Here is a 20,433-nt window from a genome sequence, read left to right as displayed (position 1 = left end):
ATAAAGGTATACCATTCTTCCCTGTAACATTATTCACAAGAGCTAAAAGGTGGAAACAACCCAAGTGTACATCAAGAGATGGATGGATAAGCAAAATGTGGCATATATGTGGAATAGAATTTTATCCACCACAAAAAGGAATGAAGTTCTGATACATGTTATAACATGGATGAACTTTGAAAACATTATGCTGAGTGAAACAAGCCAGACACGAAAGGACAAATATTGTATGATCCCCACAACTGAAATATCTAGAACAAATACATAGATACAGAAAGTAGTTTAGTGGTTACCAGGGGCTGGAGGGAGGGAGAAGTGGGAAGTTACTGCTTAATGGGTACAGTTTCTGTTTGGAGTGATGAAAAAGCTTGGAAACCAAGAGCGGTGATGGCTGCACAACATTGTGAATGTGATTAATGCCACTGAATTATACACTTGAAAATTGTTAAAATGCCAAATTTTATATTGTGTGTATTTTACCACACACACAAAAAAAAAGATGGATAAAGATGCCACCCTGCAGGTAGATACCATTTTCCACAACAGATAGATGAGAAAACCAAGAAGGTGCCACCAGCGAAGATAAGCTTTTATGCAGAGCACTCTCATTCTGTATCGCCCAGGATGAGCCAGGATGAGCACTCCTGACACTGTGTTGAATGATCTTTTGACCAGTCAGTGCCCCTGCAGACCCCTTGAGGGCAGGCCCAGGGCCCATTTGTCTCCTTTTCCTGGCCCTCAGCATGGTGCATGGTAGGAATGAGAGATGCTTCCTGCTTGCCCAGGAGCATCTTCAATGCTTCACCCCTGGAGCCGCCCTAGAGGACATTGACTTGCTGCTCCTGGATCTGGCCTGAGGAGGAATATTGCTGACACTCCCTCTGATCTGTGGCCCTGTTTCCCCTCAGTAACTTGATCTGAAAGAGAAAAAGTTGGGAAATGAACCACTTCGGCCTCAAAAGATCTAGAATTTCTGCACATGACTTCAGGTTGGCATAAGGCGTTCTTGCAACAGGCTGCTTCCCGAAAGGGGTCTGAACTAGGGTTGTCAGATAAAACACAGGACACCAGTTACTTGAGATTTCAGATAAACAACACAGCATTTTTATTACTAGTTGTTTGTCTGAAATTCAAATGTAACTGGGCAATGGGTGTTTTTATTTGCTAAATCTAGCAGCCCTACTCCGAGCTCATGCAAGGCAGGTCAGAGGTGATTGTCAGGGGCCTCTCTGAAGTGGGCAGTACCACCTCTCACCTGAAGGAGAACAGGTGATGAACCCTGTGGGCAGTTCCGCAGTTGCATGATGCTACAGTCAGCTTAGGGCCCTTTGGGGATGCAGCTTCCCCTTCCCACCTTCTCCTTCATCTCTACTGGCCTTGGGCCTGTTCTCCCTTCAGGGCGAATCTTGCCTCAAGGGGTTAAGTGCTGACATTGACTTTCTATCTGCCCCGAGAAGCTTAGCTCGGTGCTCAGGCCACCCATCCAGAGCAAATCTGACCTGCTTCCTGTGTCCCAATTCAAATGGGGCAGGCTGGGGCCCAAGCCAGACTGACAACTATTATTATTACAGTTGTTGTTGTTATTGTCCTTACATTCTCATTGTGCCCCACTGGTTAAACATGCTTTCAAATGCTAGTTCTCATTTGATCTTACAACCAGCCTGTGGGTTGGGTAGAGTGGTGAAGAAACTAAGCTTCAAAACACTTAAACTATTAAATAGCAATGAAGGGACTGGAACTGTAGGCTCTGGATTCTCACATTCATACCTGTATGTTCTCTAGCTGGGGTGACTCCACAATCCAGTGAATTTGGAGTTAGTTTGGCTCATCTCCTCTCCAAGGTTAATCAGATTGTCGGCCACAGGCTGGACCACAGGCTGAGGGAAATGGGAGGCCTGTCACACCAGGTGCCTGTAGCTCTCCTACATGTTTGCTGCCTGCCTGTCCCACCCTTCCTCCTCCACTTCCCCCAGCAGCTTGGCTTTTCTGAGTGACGTTTTCACTTCCTGAGCGTTAAACCAGCAGGCGCTTTGTGATGTCCACTTCCTGACTGTTATTCCAGCAGGTAGCTTTGCGGTGCCCTGGAGTGAATGAATTGCCAAGATTCAGATTTGCGTTCTTCTCCAGTATTTGAAGGCAGAAGCATGTGGAAACCTCTCTGTGTCTGTCTTCCTTCAATTCCATTTGGCCAAGCAGGGGAAGAGGGGAACACCGATGGGGGAGGAATAGGGTCTGGGTGAACATGTCAAGCTTGGTGTGTGCAGCCGGCCCTCCCATCCTTGGTGATGTGGGAGTCAGTTTGTTGAATAGTTGCTGAGAAGCTGATTCTGTTGTGAGAAACTTTTTTTTTTTTTTTCCCTCCTGATCAAGGAATCCACTAAGAACAGGAGCAGGAAGGGGGAAGATAGGTGAGGGCCATACACAAACAAAAAGCAGTAGAAAAGCATTCCATTTATACATTTCTATTTTATTTTTAATGAGACACTCATACTTTAGAAAGAAAAAGGAGTACGATCATCTTTTGATTAAAATAAATCGTCTCAAGTAAATGATGGAGAATATTTTTTTTATATAGGTCTTTTTTTTACTGTGGTGAGTATATATATACATATATAAAAAATATAACAAAAAAATTGCCATGTCAACATTTTTTACACGCACAATTCAATGACATTAATTACTCTCACTATGTTGTGCAACCATCACCACTATCCTTTTCCAGATTTTTCTATCAGTGCCCTCCAAGCAATGATTCTCTCTTCTCCCCTTCCTCCCACCCCTGGTAACCACAAATAGACTTTGGTCAGACAAAGGTATACAGGCCTGTAGTGTCAGATAATCTCCAGGTGGGCCTGCTCTTCAACAACACCCAGCACTGAAAGAACTCTTCATCCTTTTTGCTTATTTCCAAGTTCCGGATAGTTTTTTCTTATGTAAACTATCTGTCCATATCATTTCCCTATTTTTCTATAGTTCATCTTTTTCTTCTTGATTCTTAAGAGTTCTATACATGTCAGGGTGGAGCCCTGGTGGCACAGTGGTTAAGAACTTGGCTGCTAACCAAAAGGCCAGCAGTTCAAATCTACCAGCCACTCCTTGGAAACACTATAGGGCAGTTCTCTGTCCTATAGGGTCGCTATGAGTCAGCATTGAGTTGAAGGCAACGGGTTTGGTTTTTTTGGTTTTTACATATTAGGGAGATTAACCGTTTGCCTACGTTGTGAGTTGCAAATATTTTTTTCCAGTTTGAAGTTTTTCTCTTCACTTGATTTTTTTTTTCTTCTTTTTTCAAAGCAGAACTTGTTTTTTCATAGAACATAATTTATGTCTTGTATTTTTTTTATTTTATAGCTTCTGGACTTTAAGTCATAGTTAAGCCACCTTTCACCATTCCAAGGCTATGAGGGATTCTTTCATGTTTTCTTCTAGAACATTTATGGTTTCATTTGTACATTCCAATCTTTGGTCCATCTAGAGTTTATTCTGGTACATAGTGTTAGGTATAAATCTAATTTTTTTCCTTCCGCTCAGTTGTAGGGCAAAGCTTTTCTGCTTTTCTTTTAAAACTTCAAGTTGTGTTTTCTCGTGGCATTTTAAAAGTATTAGCACCTTGTATCAAAGAATGACTAAGTTTTAGAAGTTTACCTTGGAACTTATGGCCATGGGGTCAGGATATTTATCACTGTTGTTTGAACGTCCCTTTGAGAAGCAAAGGTTGCCTTGTTTTGGTTCTTAGAGAGATTAGGGCTGCCTTGCTCTGTTTTGCTCTACAGTATCTACAAGTTACCATTTGAAGCCAGCATTTATTTTATTAGTCATGTTTCCTTTTTTTTCCTCCCAAATTGAAATTTGGTAGATGGGTGGGGTAATCTCCAATAGACATCTGTCTTCCCCCATCTCATCCCTATAGGGGATGGTGAACACAAAACAGCAGCAACAACAACAAAAAATAAACAACACAATTGAAAAAAAAAATTCCTTCAGAATTCCTTTAGAATGGATTAAGTGTGCATGGCTCTTCAATAGCTCTTCTTTAGCTTTATCTAGATGGAAACTGAGAACAATGAGGCCTGTTTCTAGTTTCTCATATAGCTTTATCTAAAATGGGTTGCACAACATGACTGAAACCATCAGTTCTTAGTACTTGCCCTGAGGCAGAAAAAAATCATTCTCGAGTCTTTGGTTTCTGTTGCCCCCAGCTCAAATTTGATTTAGCTTTACCCTGTGGAAGTACTGGGGATTGGCTCTTCAGAAGCAGCTGGGCACCTTGACCTCAACCCATTGCCGTCGAGCTGATTCCGACTCATAGGGACCCTATAGGACAGAGTAGAACTGCCCCATAGGGTTTCCAAGGAGAGGCTGGTGGATTCCAACTGCTGACCTTTGGTTACCAGCCAAGCTTTTAACCACTGTGCCACCAGAGCTCCACCATGACCTGAAAACAGTGATAATCCAATTCAGACCATACATGTATCCATTCATCCAGTAAGTCATCTACACTACTCATGTTTTTTTTTAATTTTTATTGTGCTTTAAGTGAAAGTTTACAAATCAAGTCAGTCTCTTATATAAAAATTTATATATACCTTGCTATATACTCCTAGTTGCACTCCCCCTAATGAGACAGTACACTCCTTCTCTCTACCTTCTATTTCTGTGTTCATTCTGCCAGCTTCTGTCCCCCTCTACCTTCTCATCACCCCTCCAGATAGGAGCTACCCACAAAGTCTCACGTGTCTACTTGATCTAAGAAGTCCACTCCTTACCAGTATCATTTTCTATCTTATAGTCCAGTCCAATCCCCGTCTGAAGAGTTGGGAATGGTTCCTGTCTTGGGCTAACAGAAGATCTGGGAACCATGACCTCCGAGGTCCTTCTAGTCTCAGTCAGACCATTAAGTCTGGTCATTTTAGAATTTGAAGTCTGCATCCCACTGCTTTCCTGCTCCTTTAGGGGTTCTCTGTTGTGTTTCCTGTCAGGGCAGTCATCGGTTATAGCTGGGTACCATCTAGTACTTCTGGTCTCAGGCTGAAGTAGTCTCTTTCTTTCTCTTGGGCTCATAATTACCTTGCGTCTTTGGCGTTCATTCTCCTTTGATCCAGGTGGGTTGAGACCAACTGACGCATCTTATATGGCCACTTGCTACAGTTTAAGATCCCAGACACCACTCTCCAAAGCGGGGTGCAGAATGCTTTCTTAATAGATTTTATTATGCCAATGACCTAGATGTCTCCTGAAACCATGGTCCCTAAACCCCCGCCCCTGCTACGCTGGCCTTCAAAGAGTTCGGTTTATTCAGGAAACTTCTTTGCTTTTGGTTTAGCCCAGCTGTGCTGACCTCTTGTGTATTGTATGTTGTCTTTCCCTTCACCTAAAATAGTTCTTGTCTACTATCTAATTAGTGAAGACCCTTCTCCCTCCCTACCCACCCTCATAACCATCAAAGAATATTTTCTTCCCTGTTTAAACTATTTCTTGAGTTCTTATAATAGTGATCTCATACAATATTTGTCCTTTTGCAATTGACTAATTTCACTCAGCATAATGCCTTCCAGATTTCTCCATGTTATGAAATGTTTCACGGATTCATCATTGTTCTTCATCGATGCATACTATTCCATTGTGTGAATATACCATAATTTATTTATCCATTCATCCATTGATGGGCACCTTGGTTGCTTCCATCTTTTTGCTATTGTAAACAGTGCTGCAATCAACATGGATGTGCATACATTTGTTTGTGTGAAGGCTCTTATTTCTCTAGGATATATTCGAAGGACTGGGATTGCTGGATCGTATGGTAGCTCTACTTCTGGCTTTTTAAGGAAGCATCAAATAGATTTCCAAAGTGGTTATACCATTTTACATTCCCACCAGCAGTGTATAAGTGTTCCAGTCTCTCCACAACCTCTCCAGCATTTATTATCCTGTGCTTTTTGGATTGATGCCGGCCTTGTCGGAGTGAGATGGTATCTCATTGTAGTTTTGGTTTGCGTTTCTCTAATGGCTAAGGATCAGGAGCATTTCCTCATATGCCTATTTGCTGCCTGAAACTCTTTTTTGGTGAAGTGCCCGTTCATATCCTTTGCTTATTTTTTAATTGGGTTATTTTTCTTTTTGTTGAGTTTTTGCTGTATCATGTAGATTTTAGAGATCAGGCGCTGATCAGAAATGTCATAGCTAAAAACTTTTTCCCAGTCTGTAGGTAATCTTTTTCTCTTTTGGTGAAGTCTTTGGAGGAGCATAGGTGTTCAATTTTTAGGAGCTCCCAGTTATCTAGTTTCTCTTCTGGTGTTTGTACATTGTTAGTAATGTTTCGTATACTGTTTATGCCGTGTATTAGGGCTCCTGGCATTGTCCCTATTTTTTCTTCCATGGTCTATCGTTTTAGATTTTATATTTAGGCCTTTGATCCATTTTGAGTTAGTTTTTGTGCACGCTGTGAGGTATGGGTCTTGTTTCCTTTTTTTACAGGTAGATATCCAGTTATGCCAGTACCATTTATTAAAAAGACTATCTTTTCCCCCATTTAACTGACTTTGGGGCTTTGTCAAATATCAGTTGCTCATATGTGGATGGATTTATGTCTGGATTCTCAATTCTGTTCCTCTGGTCTAGGTATCTGTTGTTGTACCAGTACTAGGCTGTTTTGACAACTGTGGGAGTATAATAGTTTCTAAAATCAGGTAGAGTGAGGCCTCCCACTTTGTCGTTCTTTTTCAGTAATGCTTTACTTATATGGGGCCTCTTTCCCTTCCACATGAAGTTGGTGATTTGTTTCTCCATCTTACTGAAAAATGTCATTGGAATTTGGATCAGGATTGCATTGTATCTATAGATCGCTTTCGGTAGAATACACATTTTTACAATGTTGAGTCTTCTACCCATGAGCAAGGTATGTTTTTCCACTTATGTAGGTCTGTTTTGGTTTCTTGCAGTAGTGTCTTGTAGTTTTCTTTGTATAAGTCCTTTACATCTCTGGTAAGATTTATTCCTAAGCATTTTATATTCCTGGGGTCTACTATAAATGGTATTGATTTGGTGATTTCCTCTTCGATGTTCTATTTGTTGGTGTAGAGGAATCCAACTGATTTTTGTATGTTTATCTTGTGTCTCGATACTCTGCTGAACTCTTCTATTAGTTTCAGTAGTTTTCTGGAGGATTCTTTAGGATTTTCTGTGTGTATGATCATGTCATCTGCAAATAGAGGTACTTTTACTTGTTCCTTACCAATCTGGATTCCCTTTATTTCTTTATCTAGCCTAATGGCTCTGGCTAGGACCTCCAACACTGTTGAATAAGAGTGGTGATAAAGGGTGTCCTTGTCTGGTTCCCGTTCTCAAGGGGAATGCTTTCAGACTCTGTTCATTTAGGATTATGTTGGCTGTTGGTCCTTTATTATGTTGAGGAATTTTCCTTCTATTTCTATTTTGCTGAGAGTTTTTATCATGAATGGGTGTTAAACTTTGTCAAATGCCTTTTCTGCATCAATTGATAAAATGATGTGGTTCTTTTATTTTATTTATATAATGGATTACGTTAATTGTTTTTCTAATGTTGAACCATCCCTACATTCCTGGTATGAATCCCACTTGGTCACGGTGAATTATTTTTTTGATACGTTGTTGAATTCTACTGGCTAGAATTTTGTTGAGGATATTTGCATCTAAGTTCATAAGGGATACCAAAAAACTCACTGCAGTCGAGTTGATTCTGACTCATAGTGACCCTATAGGACAGAGTAGAACTGCCCCATAGAGTTTCCAAGGAGCACCTGGCGGATTTGAACTGCTGACCTGTTGGTTAGCAGCTGTAGCACTTAACTACTATGCCACCAGGGTTTCATGAGGGATATAGGTCTGTAATTGTCTATTTTTGTGGTGTCTTTACCTGGTTTTTGTATCAGGGATACGGTGGCTTCATAGAATGAGTTTGGAAGCATTCCATCCTTTTCTATGCTCTGAAATATCTTCAGTAGTAGTGGTGCCAACTCTTCTCTGAAAGTTTGGTAGAACTCTCCAGTGAAGCCATCCAGGCCAGGGCTTTTTTTTGTTGGGAGTTTTTTATTTACCTGTTCAATCTCTTCTTTTGTTATGGGTTTATTTAGTTGTTCTATGTCTGTGTTAATTTAGGTAGGTATTGTGTTTCTAGAAATTCATCCATTTCTTCTAGGTTTTCAAATTTGTTAGAGTACAATTTTTTTGTAGCAACCTGATATGATTCTTTTAATTTCAGTTGGGTCTGTTGTGATATCACCCATCTCTTTTCTTATTCAGATTATTTGTTTCCTCTCCTGTTTTTCTTTTGTCAGTTTGGCCAATGGTTTATCAATTTTTTCAAAGAACCAGCTTTCGGTCTTGTTATCGCTTTCAACTGTTTTTCTGTTCTCTACTTCTTTTAATTCTGCTCTAATTTTTGTTATTTGCTTTCTTCTGGTGCCTGAGGTTTTCTTTTGTTGCTCTCTTTCTATTTGTTCAAGTTGTAGGGATAATTCTTTGATTTTGGCCCTTTCTTCTTTTCATGTATGTGCATTTATGGATATAAACTGACCCCTGAACACTGCTTTAGCTGTGTCCCAAAGGTTCTGATAGGAAGTGTTTCCATTCTCATTGGATTCTATGAATTTCTTTGTTCCATCCTCAATGTCTTCTATAATCCAGTCTTTTTTGAGCAGGGTATTGTTCAGTTTCCAAGTGTTTGATTTCTTTTCCTTGCTTTTTCTGTTACTGATTTCTGCTTTTATGGCCTAATGGTCAGAGAAGATGCTTTGTAATATTTCAGTGTTTTGGATTCTGCTAAGGCTTGCTTTATGACCTAATATGTGGTCTATTCTAGAGAATGTTCCATGTGCACTAGAAAAGAAAGTATACTTGGTTGCTGTTGGGTGGAGTGTTCTGTATATGTCTATGAGGTCAAGTTGGTTGATTGTTGCACTTAGATCTTCCGTGTCTTTATTGGGCTTCTTTCCGGATGTCCTGTCCTTCACCCAAAGTGGTGTGTTGAAGTCTCCTACTATTGTTTTGGAGCTGTCTATCTCAGTTTTCAATGCTTATAGAGTTTGTTTTATGTATCTTGCAGCCCTGTCATTGGGTGCATTGTTGTTGTTGTTAGGTGCCATCGAGTCGGTTCCGACTCATAGCGACCCAATGCACAACAGAATGAAACACTGCTTGGTCCTGCGCCATCCTTACAATTGTTGCTATGCTTGGTTCCGATTATTAATGGATGTTTGCAACTGTTTCTTCTCATTTTGAGTCATGCCACATCAGCAAATAAAGGTCCCGAAAGCTTTACTCCATCCACGTCATTAAGGTCGACTCTCCTTTGAGGAGGCAGATCTTCCCCAGTCATCTTTTGAGTGCCTTCCAACCTGGGGGGCTCATCTTCCAGCACTATATCAGACAGTGTTCTGCTGCTATTCATAAGGTTTTCACTGGCTAATGCTTTTCAGAAGTAGACTGCCGGGTCCTTCTTCCTAGTCTGTCTTAGTCTGGAAGCTCAGGTGAAACCTGTCCTCCATGGGTGACCCTGCTGGTATCTGAATACCAGTGGCATAGCTTCCAGCATCACAGCAACACACAAGCCCCCAGAGTACAACAAACTGACAGACATGTGGGGGATTGGGTACATGAGTATTTAATATGGTTATATCTTCTTTGTGTATTGTCCCTTTAATCATTATATAGTGTCCTTCCTTATCCTTTATGATGGATTTAACTTTGATTATAATATGTCTTGATGACTTTCTTTTAAGATCTACCTTACATGGAGTTCGATGAACATCTTGGATAGATATTTTCTTGCCTGTCATGATATCAGGGAAGTTTTCTCCCAGCAAATCTTCAACAACTCTCTCTGTATTTTCTGTTATCCCTCCCTGTTCTGGTACTCTAATCACTTGTAGGTTATTTCTCTTGATAGAGTCCCACACAATTCTTAAGGTTTCTTCATTTTTTTTAATTATTTTATCTGATTTTTCTTCAAATATGTTGGTGCCAAGACCCTCAACGAGGTGGATTGACACAGTGGGGGCAACAGCGACCTCAAGCATAACAACGATTGTAAGGATGGCTCAGGACCAGGCAGTGTTTTGTTCTGTTGTGCATAGGGTCGCTATGAGTTGGAACCATCTCGGTGGCACCTAACAACAGCAACAACAAGTGTTATATCTTCAGGGTCACCAGTTCTGCCTTCCACTTGCTCGATTCTGCTCTTCTGACTTTCTATTGAGTTGTCTAATTCTGTAATTTTATTGTGAATCTTCTGAATTTCTGATAGCTGTCTCTCTATAGATTCTTGCAGCTTATTAAGTTTTTCATTATGTTCTTGAGTAACCTTTTTAATTTCTTCAAATGCTTTATGTGTGTGATCCCTGGCTTGTTCTGCATTTTGCCTGGTCTTGTTCCCAATGTCTTGAAGAGTTCTGTATATTAATCTTTTGTATTCTGCATCTGGTAATTCCAGGAATACATCTTCATCTGGAAGATTCCTTGATTCTTTGTTTTGAGAGCTTGTTGAAGTGATCATGGTCTGCTTCTTTATGTGACTTGATATTGACTGTTATCTCCGAGTCATCTATAAGTTACGTATTAGTTTATTTTGTGTTTGCTTACTGTATCCTAGCTTCTTGCTTTGTTTTCTTTTAATACAACCAGATAGGCTGTTTGAATGAGCTAGCTTGATTATTTTTGCCTTTGAAGCTCTAACGTCCTGTTACTAGATGGCTAGAGCTACCAGGTATATGAGCCTAGGAGTCCATTCACTTTTCTCGTATGGATTCAGCTCAGGTGTCCAGGTAGTTGGTCATTAAGTGTGTAGTACAGGCTCTGTCCTACAGTCTTAGAGGGGCAGGGGTGATTGGTGTAGGTACAGGTATCTGATTGCTGCAGGAGGTCATGCTCTGTACAAGGCAGGGGGCTGAAAACCATTCCCTGAGTGTCTGTGAGGAAAGTGTGTACCTGTTCCCTAGAGTGTACAGGTGGGTGGGTTCTGCAGATGGACCATGGGTACCCAATGCTTTTTGTAGTAAGGACTGGGAGGTACCCCTTATCCTTGGACCTCTGTTGCGGGTGGTGTGGGTGGCGCCACCAGTCCTTAAGCCTCTACGTGGGTAGGTGAGGGCCCTGTTTAATAGGCAAAGCAGTGTCAAACATCAAACCCCCACCTCTCCACCACACAGCTGAAACAGTTGCAGTCTACCAACAAGGGCCTATTCTCCTGAAATGGGCCCACACAGGGCAATGCAGGGGTAAAAGGTATTCAAGGTCCTCAGACTGTTTGTGCCTGGCCAGGAGCTGCTTCTGTCCCTGAGCTCCCCAGCTTAGTAGAGCTGGCAGATTATCTTTTCCCCCAGTTGTGAATTTATTCCTTCTCCAAGGCAGGGAAAATGGCTCAGGGCACACAGCACGAGCTATCTCAGGCCCAGGGAAATTGACAGCCACTGAAGCCGGCTTGGGGGCTGAGGGTGCAGTAAAATAAAGACAAGTACTTACCTTTTTAGCTTTTGCTGAGAGTGCCATTATTCTCTGGTTCCAGGGGTATGAGTGGGCTGTACAGCTCACTGTTTGTCTCTGAGGAAACCATGTCCAGAATGCTACCGCCAGCCCTACCCCAGTCACTCCAGGGAATGGTGCCTGAGGGTTCCCAGTGATTGAGGGCGGGCAACTCCTTGCCACTTCTGAACCGTCTCTCCCTCCCTCTGCCACTCAGTCTGTTTTCTAACTTTGCCGTGATGTTCAGGGCTCCTAGCTTGTCATATATATAATAGTCTCACTTTCTGGGGGGGGGTCTTTGTTTAAGAGGGATCACTGGAAGTGTCTGACTACTCCACCATCTTGGCCCCACCCTTCTACTCATGGTTTTTGATCATCTGTTAGTTTTCAGGCACTGTCCCTGACATGAAGAAGCCAGCAGCCCACTTTAGGGGTGGATGGAGCATTACAGACCATTGTAGGAAGTGCCCAACAGAGGGAAGTGCTAGACAGTTGAGGAGGCACAAGATGGGCAGCCCAGTCTGGAAAGAAGAGGGGAGATTTCTGGAGCTGGTGCTTGAACTGAGTTATGAAAGATAAGTAAGAATGAGCCAGAAAAGAAGAGGGGGAAGGGCATTCCAGGCACATGACGTGCTCTGGAAAATAGAAATTCCAGCAACCAGAATGAAGGAAAGAGGTTGTGAGAGACCAGGCTGAAGAGGTAAACAAGATACTGAATTATAAATGGTTGTAAATGTTGTAAAGGGCAGTGGGAAGCCATTACAAAGTTTTAAGCAGGGAAGTGAAAGGAACTGATTTAATGCCCTGTGGCCCAGTATTGCGAGTGCAGATTGATTGAGGGTGTGGGCTCCAGGAGAAGGTGTGGGTGCTTCACAGGGTTGCGCAAAGCTCTCCACACTGAAAGCAACCGCAGAGGATAAGGAGAGCCATCGACTACACCAAGTTCCAAGCTCAGCTTGCCTGTAGTGGCAGGTATCCCTGGAAAACCCTGCATTTTCTAGCAAAGTCAGCCCTGTCCCAAGCCCTTGCCAGATTCATGCTCTGTGGAAAATTCCTCCTTAGGGGCTACAGGAAAGGCAGAAAAGACATCTTTCTGGTGTCCCAGGAGAGAATTCCTTTGGGTAGAGATTGACTAGAGGGAGGAACCCCCTCACCCTGCTATGAGAAGGGACCTCCAAGCCCAGGCGAGATAGGAGGGTCAGGAGCTCCAGGACAAATGTCACTACTCGTGCCATTTTTTTCCTAAAGAAACTAAACAAAGCAACTACGTCCAGTGGCCCCTCAGGAAGACCAGTCATTTCCTGAGGAACTATCAGGCCAGCCCAGGCCTCATTGTTCCTGGTTTCCAGCAATGGCTGCCACTACCTGACCAGCGCCCCAGCCAGTCTCTCTGCAGGTGTCAGGAGAAGTTACCAGAGTGATTTCTGCTTTGCATAGGGCAGGTTTCTCATCTACGGGAAGTGTCTTCTGCCCCAGAAGCATGGCCCGGAGGCAAAACTAACCATCCTGGTGGTGGTTGAAGCTCTTAGGATGCAGTTGAGGTGGCCCCACCAGGGCAAGATGTGGCTTGGATTCCTGCTGACACTTTTGTTCTGTGAGTTTTTATTCTCTTTCCTCATCACTTAAACTTCATGAGAATTGAAGCTTCTGAAATCAACGTATTTCTTTCGTCTTTTCCAGGTTCAAGCCTTGAGGGTCAAGAAAACTGTAAGTTGTGATGTTTCCACTTAGTTTCATCTTGTTTTTTTCTTTCCATGATTCTTAAAACTAATGTCAAATTGCTTGGGTTTGAAATTTATAACAGTCGAGAAAAAAGATTCCAAATGAGGAATACTGTTTATTCCGTTTTGGCTTTTTTTTTTTTTAAGAAGGTTGTGGAACAAAACCTTCTAGAATATTCTTAATCAGTATGTTCTAGAAGGAGCATACGCCCTTTTTTAAGTTAAGATTATAGAAATTCTGGATTTAAAAAAAAATTCTAGACTTTAGAGGCCAAGTTCTAATCCACATGTTCTAGAAGTAGCATGCATGTTTGATTCTATTGAATTGCTATTTGTTAGGACTGAGGAGGTGATAAAAAAAAGTGAGTGATTCCATAATTCATCTCTTGTTCTACCATAAATTGCTTACTTTCATATTCTACTCTGTCACAGATTGTTTTTATTCACAAATGAGATATAATTGACTTGTTAGAGTCATGAAAACAGAACTTAGTTTAAATTGTTGCTATAGTCTTTTTCCCCTTAAATGATCTAAAAAGTATATTGGATCTTATTTCCCATCCCATCTACAATTCTATCTGCAGTATTTCGTGCCCACTTCTCAGGAAAAGAGAGGGTTCTTTGAAGTCTGGTTTATTGTCCACTTCATAGCTGATTTTCAACCTTTATCTTGAAATATGCAGGTTTTGTTCTGTTTTATCTGGGACCACCACATGAAGGAAGGGCTTGGTCAGGTCTGGGGACTGGATGGAGGGAGGTTCCACAGAATTGGATCCCCTTGTCAGTCACATCAGCCAGCAAAGAAAGGGGGTGATTGGGTTGTAGAGACATCATAAAGCTCTTTGGAGATGAAGTACATGGACAATGCCGGTTTCCTGACCCAAGGGTCTGAGCAATGACATTTAAGGGTGAGGGGTTAGCGTGGCAACTAGCAAAGTTGGTCTCCTGGGGTCTCGTGTTGAACTGTCCATGTGCTTCTATGGGCATTTGGCCCCATGGCAACCTATGGAGGCAGGATATCCATTATCTTCATAACCAACCTAATTGACCAATGATGTTGCCAAGGCTCAGAGAAATAAGCAATGTGTCTGTTTGAGTCAGTTTGACATTGGTGCTAGAACCTCCAGTATCTGAAACCCAACAGTCTGTCTCGAGCCATGGCCCTGACTCAAATCTTTCAAACAAGTTTTACGTTGCCTCTTTGAGCCTACTTTCCCAATCTGTAAAATGGGAATGGTAATGGCACTAATTGAATACAGTCAATATGCGAATGAGATTGGATAAGGGAGGTGACTCACCTGGGACAGTGTCTGATGAGTTGGCAGTGACTAATAAATGATAATGATGTTAATATCCAGTTCTTTCCCACCTTTACAATCAGAGCTCCTGCACCATCCACCCTCCCTCTTGTCCACTCCAGGCCAAGCCCTGAAAACTTTCCATTCTTTGGAGCCTCTCTTACTGTCTACACCTTGTTTCCCAGGACCCCCATTCTTTCCTATTTCCTTCCCCACCTCAAAGTAAACCTCCCTTCCCTGGGTTCCTAGAGAACGTTCTTTGAACCTTCGGGTAAGCCCTCAGAACTGCACAACTTAGAATGAGGAGAGACCGGCTGGTCTACTGTTATTCTACCACTGCTTTTTCAGGCCTCTGCTTTGTTAGGGAAATTGAAACCTGGTGCCCATAAGGCTAACACACTGGATATTATCACAGCAGGGACTAGAACCCAGTTCTCCCATCACTTAGAGTCCTGAGTCCATGCTGATCATGCCTTTGAAATGCATGGGCTGCCCGCTTGTTCTACACTGCCCACTGTCTGTGGGTCAGGTCCTTGAGCAGCCTTGGCCCTTTCCTTCTATCTCAGGCCTTCTCAGCCCCCTCAAATCCTCACCTAACCCCCAAGGAGATGATCTCAGCTCCATCTTCATCTAGAAAACAGTGGCTGTCTGGAGGTAACTTCCTCAACTTCCCACCCTGCCCTGGTTACAAGCTTATCTTCCTCCCCCACCCATCCTCCCGGCTTCCCTCTGGCCTCAGAGGCAATGTCTCTCCCTGTGGCTGATGAAGGCTGCCCTTGCACCTGGACTCTGAGCCCATCCCGTCCCACCTCCCCCATCATAGACCTTCTTCTATCATTTTGTTCAACACTTCCCCCGCTCAACCACTCTTAATATCTTTATTCTTCCTCTACTGACTTTTTTCCCCAGTCCAAAAATGTGATTGAGTCGCCCTTTTTTTTTTTTTTTTTGGAAAAAGAATAGTCACACACATAAACCCCCCTCCATTTATCTTATGTTTCTCTAGCTAGCCACTTCCTTTCCCAGTCAGACTTCTTTGAAGGCTTGTTTATATTGTCTCTGCTTCTACACCTTATAGTCACTCCCACTTCACCACAGTCTGAACTCAGCCTCCACAGCTCGCCACCATGGGAGCTTCTCACTAAGACATCACCAAGGACCACCTAATGCCAAATCCAATGAACGCTTCCTATTCTTAGCTTACTGGGCCCTAAGCTGTCTTTGACTCTGTTAATCATGCCCCAAAGTCTCCTTTCTTGACCTTCTAGGCCCTCTTCCCTGGATTTTCTCCCACCTCTCCAACAAACCCTCCTCATTCTCCCCCAAGGGAGACTTCGACTTTTCTGGAGGTCTGAACTCTGCCCCCAGGTCTCAGCTCCACAGCCTCATCCTCTCTAGAGCTCAACTCCCCTCCTGATACCTGCACACACCTCCCTGGTCAATCTAGCCCTGACCCCCCTGCCCCCACCCAAAGTGTCAGGCTTAACATGGGGCCAATGGCTGATGTCTCCTCTTAGCTATCCCAAAGGCCTCTCAAACTCAGCTGCTCAGTGACTTTGCCTTCCTCCCCTACATTTTCCTAGCGTTCTCTACTTAAGTTGGTAGCACCCTCATCTTCCTGGGTACCTAAACCAGAAACCTGGTATGTGTCTTCAGTCTTTGCCTCAAGCCCCATATCCAACAAGTCCTTTGGAGTCTATTAGAGATTTCTTAAGTCTGCCCCCCCTCTCCTCACCCCCACTGCCCCTGCCCTAGCTCAGGCCTCATCAGCTTTCATCCGAACCACCTACACAGTCTGGCTTCTGTGTTTGGCATGGAATAATCTTTCTAGAATCCAATCTCATCTCCTTACTCCCCTCCTGAAGACCCTCGGGGCAGGGAACAGCTCAACAGCACAGCAGGCAAAGCCTTCCCCTCTGGTAAAGCCCGTCCAGCCCCTTTGGCCCCTCTGGCCCTACACTCTGGTTCCTGTAACGGCCCATGTCCAGAATGTGCTGTGATTTCTCATGCCCCTGTGCCCTGGTACATGTTGTTCTCCTGCCCCAAGCACCCCACCTCACTTCTTTGGCCTGGTTCAAGGCTCAGTTCATGGGTCACTTCCTTCAGACTTTCCTTGCCCTCCCCTGGGTAGTCCTTCTCATGGAGTTTATCATTGTACTCAAATTATCTGTGTCCGCCACTCCCTGCAACATCTTGGGCAGCAGGAGTGATTTCTTAATCACCCTGTAATCCCAGCTCCTGGCACACATGTTTCACAAATGTCCTTTTGAAGGAATTTGAACTAAACCTGGAGATGCTTGAGTTTAAGATGAGAAGATGGGTCAGCATTCTCTGTGCTGTGCACAGAAGTTCACCAGGGACTCCATGCTTTGTGGCTCCCTGGAATTTTCCTGACAGTGGTGGGTGGCCCCCTTCTCCCCACCGCCTCTCTTCCTGAGTAGTTTCCGGATTGAGGGCCTGGTGGCTGGCTGAGTCACGGTGTCTCATCTTCCCAGGGAGCATCAGCATCCGCTGCTTGGAGGCATTGAGCTCGAGGCCCCTTCGTTTTCCTATTCTGGGATTTGGCACTATGGTCCATGAGCATCTCGTCCATGCTGTGGGTGACTGTCAGCCTTCATCTCTTGAGGCTGAAAAGACCTGACCTCTTTAAGTTGTTCCAAAACCCCAGCCTTCCATCACAACATCTCTGAACCTCTTGGGTTCAGTAGGGAAAGCTGTGGACCCTCTCTTCAGAAAAATGCACATTTGCATACAATTAGAGGTGATCATGGGCCCCCAAAGCTCATCCATGCACCTCCCAGGGATCCAGGCACCCCATGTTGCAAATAACCACCCTATTGTGTAAATAGTAAGACCTGCACACAGTAATCCAGGTTTGGCTGTGCCTGGACAGTTTATTTACCAAGAGGATGATATTCTCTGTATTATCTTTTTAAGAACCAGATGGAGATTTTCGAGGACTGATTGGGGGTATATTTGTTATCTATTGCTGTGTAACAAATTATCCCCAAATTTAGAGACTTTTGACAACACACATTTATTATATCACACAGTTTCTGAGGCTCAGGAATCTGGGAGTGGCTTACTTGGGTGGCTGTGGCTCAGGATCTCTCAGGAGATTGCAGACAAGCTGTTGACTGGGGTTGCAATCATCTGAAGGCTTGGCTGAGCCTAGAGGATCTGTTTCCAAGTTCACCAGGATGCTGTTTCTACCCTCCTTCCCTTTGTACTTAGCTTTCACCATCAACAGCGTCCGGATGGAGAGCCTACCGGAGTGGACTGTGCCAAACGGGCGGAACCTGACCCTCCAGTGCATCGTGGATATCAGCACCACCTCAAGTGTCAAGCCCCAGCACCTGGTGCTGTTCTACAAGGACGATGTGATGTTCTACAATGTCTCCTCCGTGGAGAACATGGAGAGTTATTTCATTCCCCAAGCCCGGGTTTATAATTCGGGGAAATACAAATGCACAGTGATCCTGAACAACAAGGAGAAAACCACTCCAGAGTACCAGGTGTTGGTACAAGGTGAGTGCCTGGACTTGAACCTAGCTGAAGCAGACAAAGTGTAACACATGGCTGCATGAACATAATTGTGAGTGAGTAGAACCCTGGACTTGCCTGCCCATTTTCCTAACCTGAAAATGTACGCTTTTGACAAGCTCCCAGTATGCCAGGCTAGATCTAACCTCCTTGCTTCGCACATGCTGTTCATTCTCCTGCAAGTACCCTTTGTCACCTCCCTCCATGTGGACTACTCTTCCTCCTTCAAGACTCAACTTTAAGGTCCCTTCTCTGACACCTTCCCAAACAAAACTGATCTCCTCCAGGGTACCGGTCCTTAAGCGCTCTCTACATTCATTGGCATTTGTTGTGTGTATAAAGGCCATTCTACTCTGTCCTATAAGGCCGCTATGAGTCGGAGTTGACTTGACAGCAATGGATTTTGTTTTTGGTATAAAGGCCATTGGGCTAAGGTTAACAGCCTGGATTCTACAGTTACTCGGGGATCTGGACAAATCCCCTAACCTCTCTACACTTCAAAATCCTCATTAGTAAAGTGAGGATGACAATATCCAGCTCAAGAATTATACTTTGTATAATTCCTAATAATGAGTTCCCAATAAATGGCAGTTGCCATTTCACTCAATATTTTAACTATTTTTCACACATCTATCTGCACCTCTGGACTGAGGTCATGAGGAGAGAGATGGTGTCTGGCTGCTCCCACCCCTCTCATTTAACAATTTCTAATTTTTTTTTTTTTTTTTGTATATATTGTTCAGTGACACTGGTTACATTCTTCACAATATATCCGCATTCTCGTTATTTCCATTTTGGTTGTTCAGTTTCCATTAATCTAGCTTCCCTGTCCCCCCTACCCCCTAACTTTCTTATCTTTGGTCCAGGGTAAATGTTTACCATTTGGTTTCATCTAGATGATTCTTTTGAGGAGCACAGTACTCATGGGTGATATAATTTATTTTATGGACCAATTTGTCATTTGGCTGAAAGGTGACCTCTGAGAGTGGTCTGAGTTCTAAGTTTAATGAGTGTCTCAGGGCAATAGTCTCAGGGGTTCCTCTAGTCTCTACTGGTTCAGTATGTCTGGACTTTTTTTTAGGAATTTGGGTCTACATTTTTCTCCCATTCTATCCGGGACTATCTATTGAGTTCCTGATCAGAACAGTCAGTAGTGGTAGCCAGGCACCATTGCCTGGCCTATTTTTGAAGTCTGAACAAAGAACCTGGCTCCTAGTAGGCACTTAATAAGTATTTGTAGAATGAATTAAACAGACAAAAAGGGCAGGTAGAAATGGGGTAGGGATGTACAGATAGGAGGGAAAATCATTGTTAGGAATTTAGATTCACTCAAGCAGTGTTTCCTGAGGTTATGAGTCAGGGGAGGAGATAAGATATTTAAATAATTACAGGCCAATAGCCTTATGATCCAAGTGCCTTGGGAGCACAAAGGAAGAAGGAAACTGTTCTGCCTGGAGAACTTAGGGAGGGCTTCTTGGAGAAAGCAGCATTAGATCCAGACATGGAAAGTCAAAAGGAGTTTGCTTGATGGTGAAGTAGGCAAAGAAGTGAGAGACAGCATTAAGTGTAAAAGAGCAGAAACTGAGAAAGAAGTTAGTATCCCAGCTCTGCCACGTGTCAACTGGGTGCCCCTCAAGCAAATCCACCAACCTCCGGGCATCTCTTTCCTTTCTCTAGAAGAGGGATACCTAGGTAATTACATGCACTCTGGAAGGTTGTTTTATTTTGAGGATGCAATGGGATAGCAAATGAAGCGTGTTCAGTAACCAAGTGTTGAATGAATGCATACCCAGTTTGATTGAGGTCCTTAGGGATAGACTTTCGCACCACCCCTCCTTCGCAGAAACAATCACAATTGTAGGGAATTAACTGCTTGAGGCTTTGGCTCCTTGATGTACCCTAGTGCTTGGCTCTGGGTCTGGGTGGTACAGGGCATTTCAATAAGGATTTGTTGGATAAATTAGGTGGAATGCCTGAAAGAAATTACAAGATGGGTCTGGGTGGCTGCAGGAGCCCCTTCCTCGCTGGGTCTGCCGTGGTCTCCCCATCCCATCCCAAGCCTCACCCCCAGCCCACATAATGCTCCTAAAGCTTATTGTATCTCCTCTTTGCTCACTAACCCACCAAGTTATAAAAATTCTCTGAGTTCCAATTGTTTAAGTGCTTATTCATTTCCAGGCACTTTGCTGAGCAGCAATCCTAGGAGGTGAGGTGAGGAAACTGAGGCCCAGTGAGAAGAGGTGGCTGGTTGAGGGTGTACATTCAGGAAGTGGTGAGTTTAGGAGTCAGGCACAGCCTCTCTGACCCCAAGATGGAATTCATGACCTCCAGCCCATGGGGCCTATGCAAGCAATGCTTACCACAGCTGGCTCCCCCAG

General features: G+C 43.6%; 1 protein-coding gene across 4 annotated transcripts in view; it reads left to right on the top strand.

Annotated features, from left to right (window-relative positions):
- Positions 1-20,433, top strand: part of PECAM1 (platelet and endothelial cell adhesion molecule 1) — a 137,732-nt gene that overhangs the window by 78,507 nt on the left and 38,792 nt on the right. For all 4 annotated transcript variants that reach the window (XM_049860186.1, XM_049860184.1, XM_049860185.1 and 1 more), the window contains 3 exons: positions 12,931-13,087; positions 13,174-13,200; positions 17,747-18,040. In XM_049860186.1, coding sequence (XP_049716143.1) covers positions 12,931-13,087; positions 13,174-13,200; positions 17,747-18,040 — 478 coding nt within the window. The remainder of the gene's footprint in view (positions 1-12,930; positions 13,088-13,173; positions 13,201-17,746; positions 18,041-20,433) is intronic.

The sequence above is a fragment of the Elephas maximus genome, chromosome 19, assembly GCF_024166365.1.
Source record: "Elephas maximus indicus isolate mEleMax1 chromosome 19, mEleMax1 primary haplotype, whole genome shotgun sequence".
NCBI lineage: Eukaryota > Metazoa > Chordata > Mammalia > Proboscidea > Elephantidae > Elephas > Elephas maximus.
Note: the sequence above shows the minus strand (reverse complement) of the source record. Positions and strands in the feature narration are given on the sequence as shown.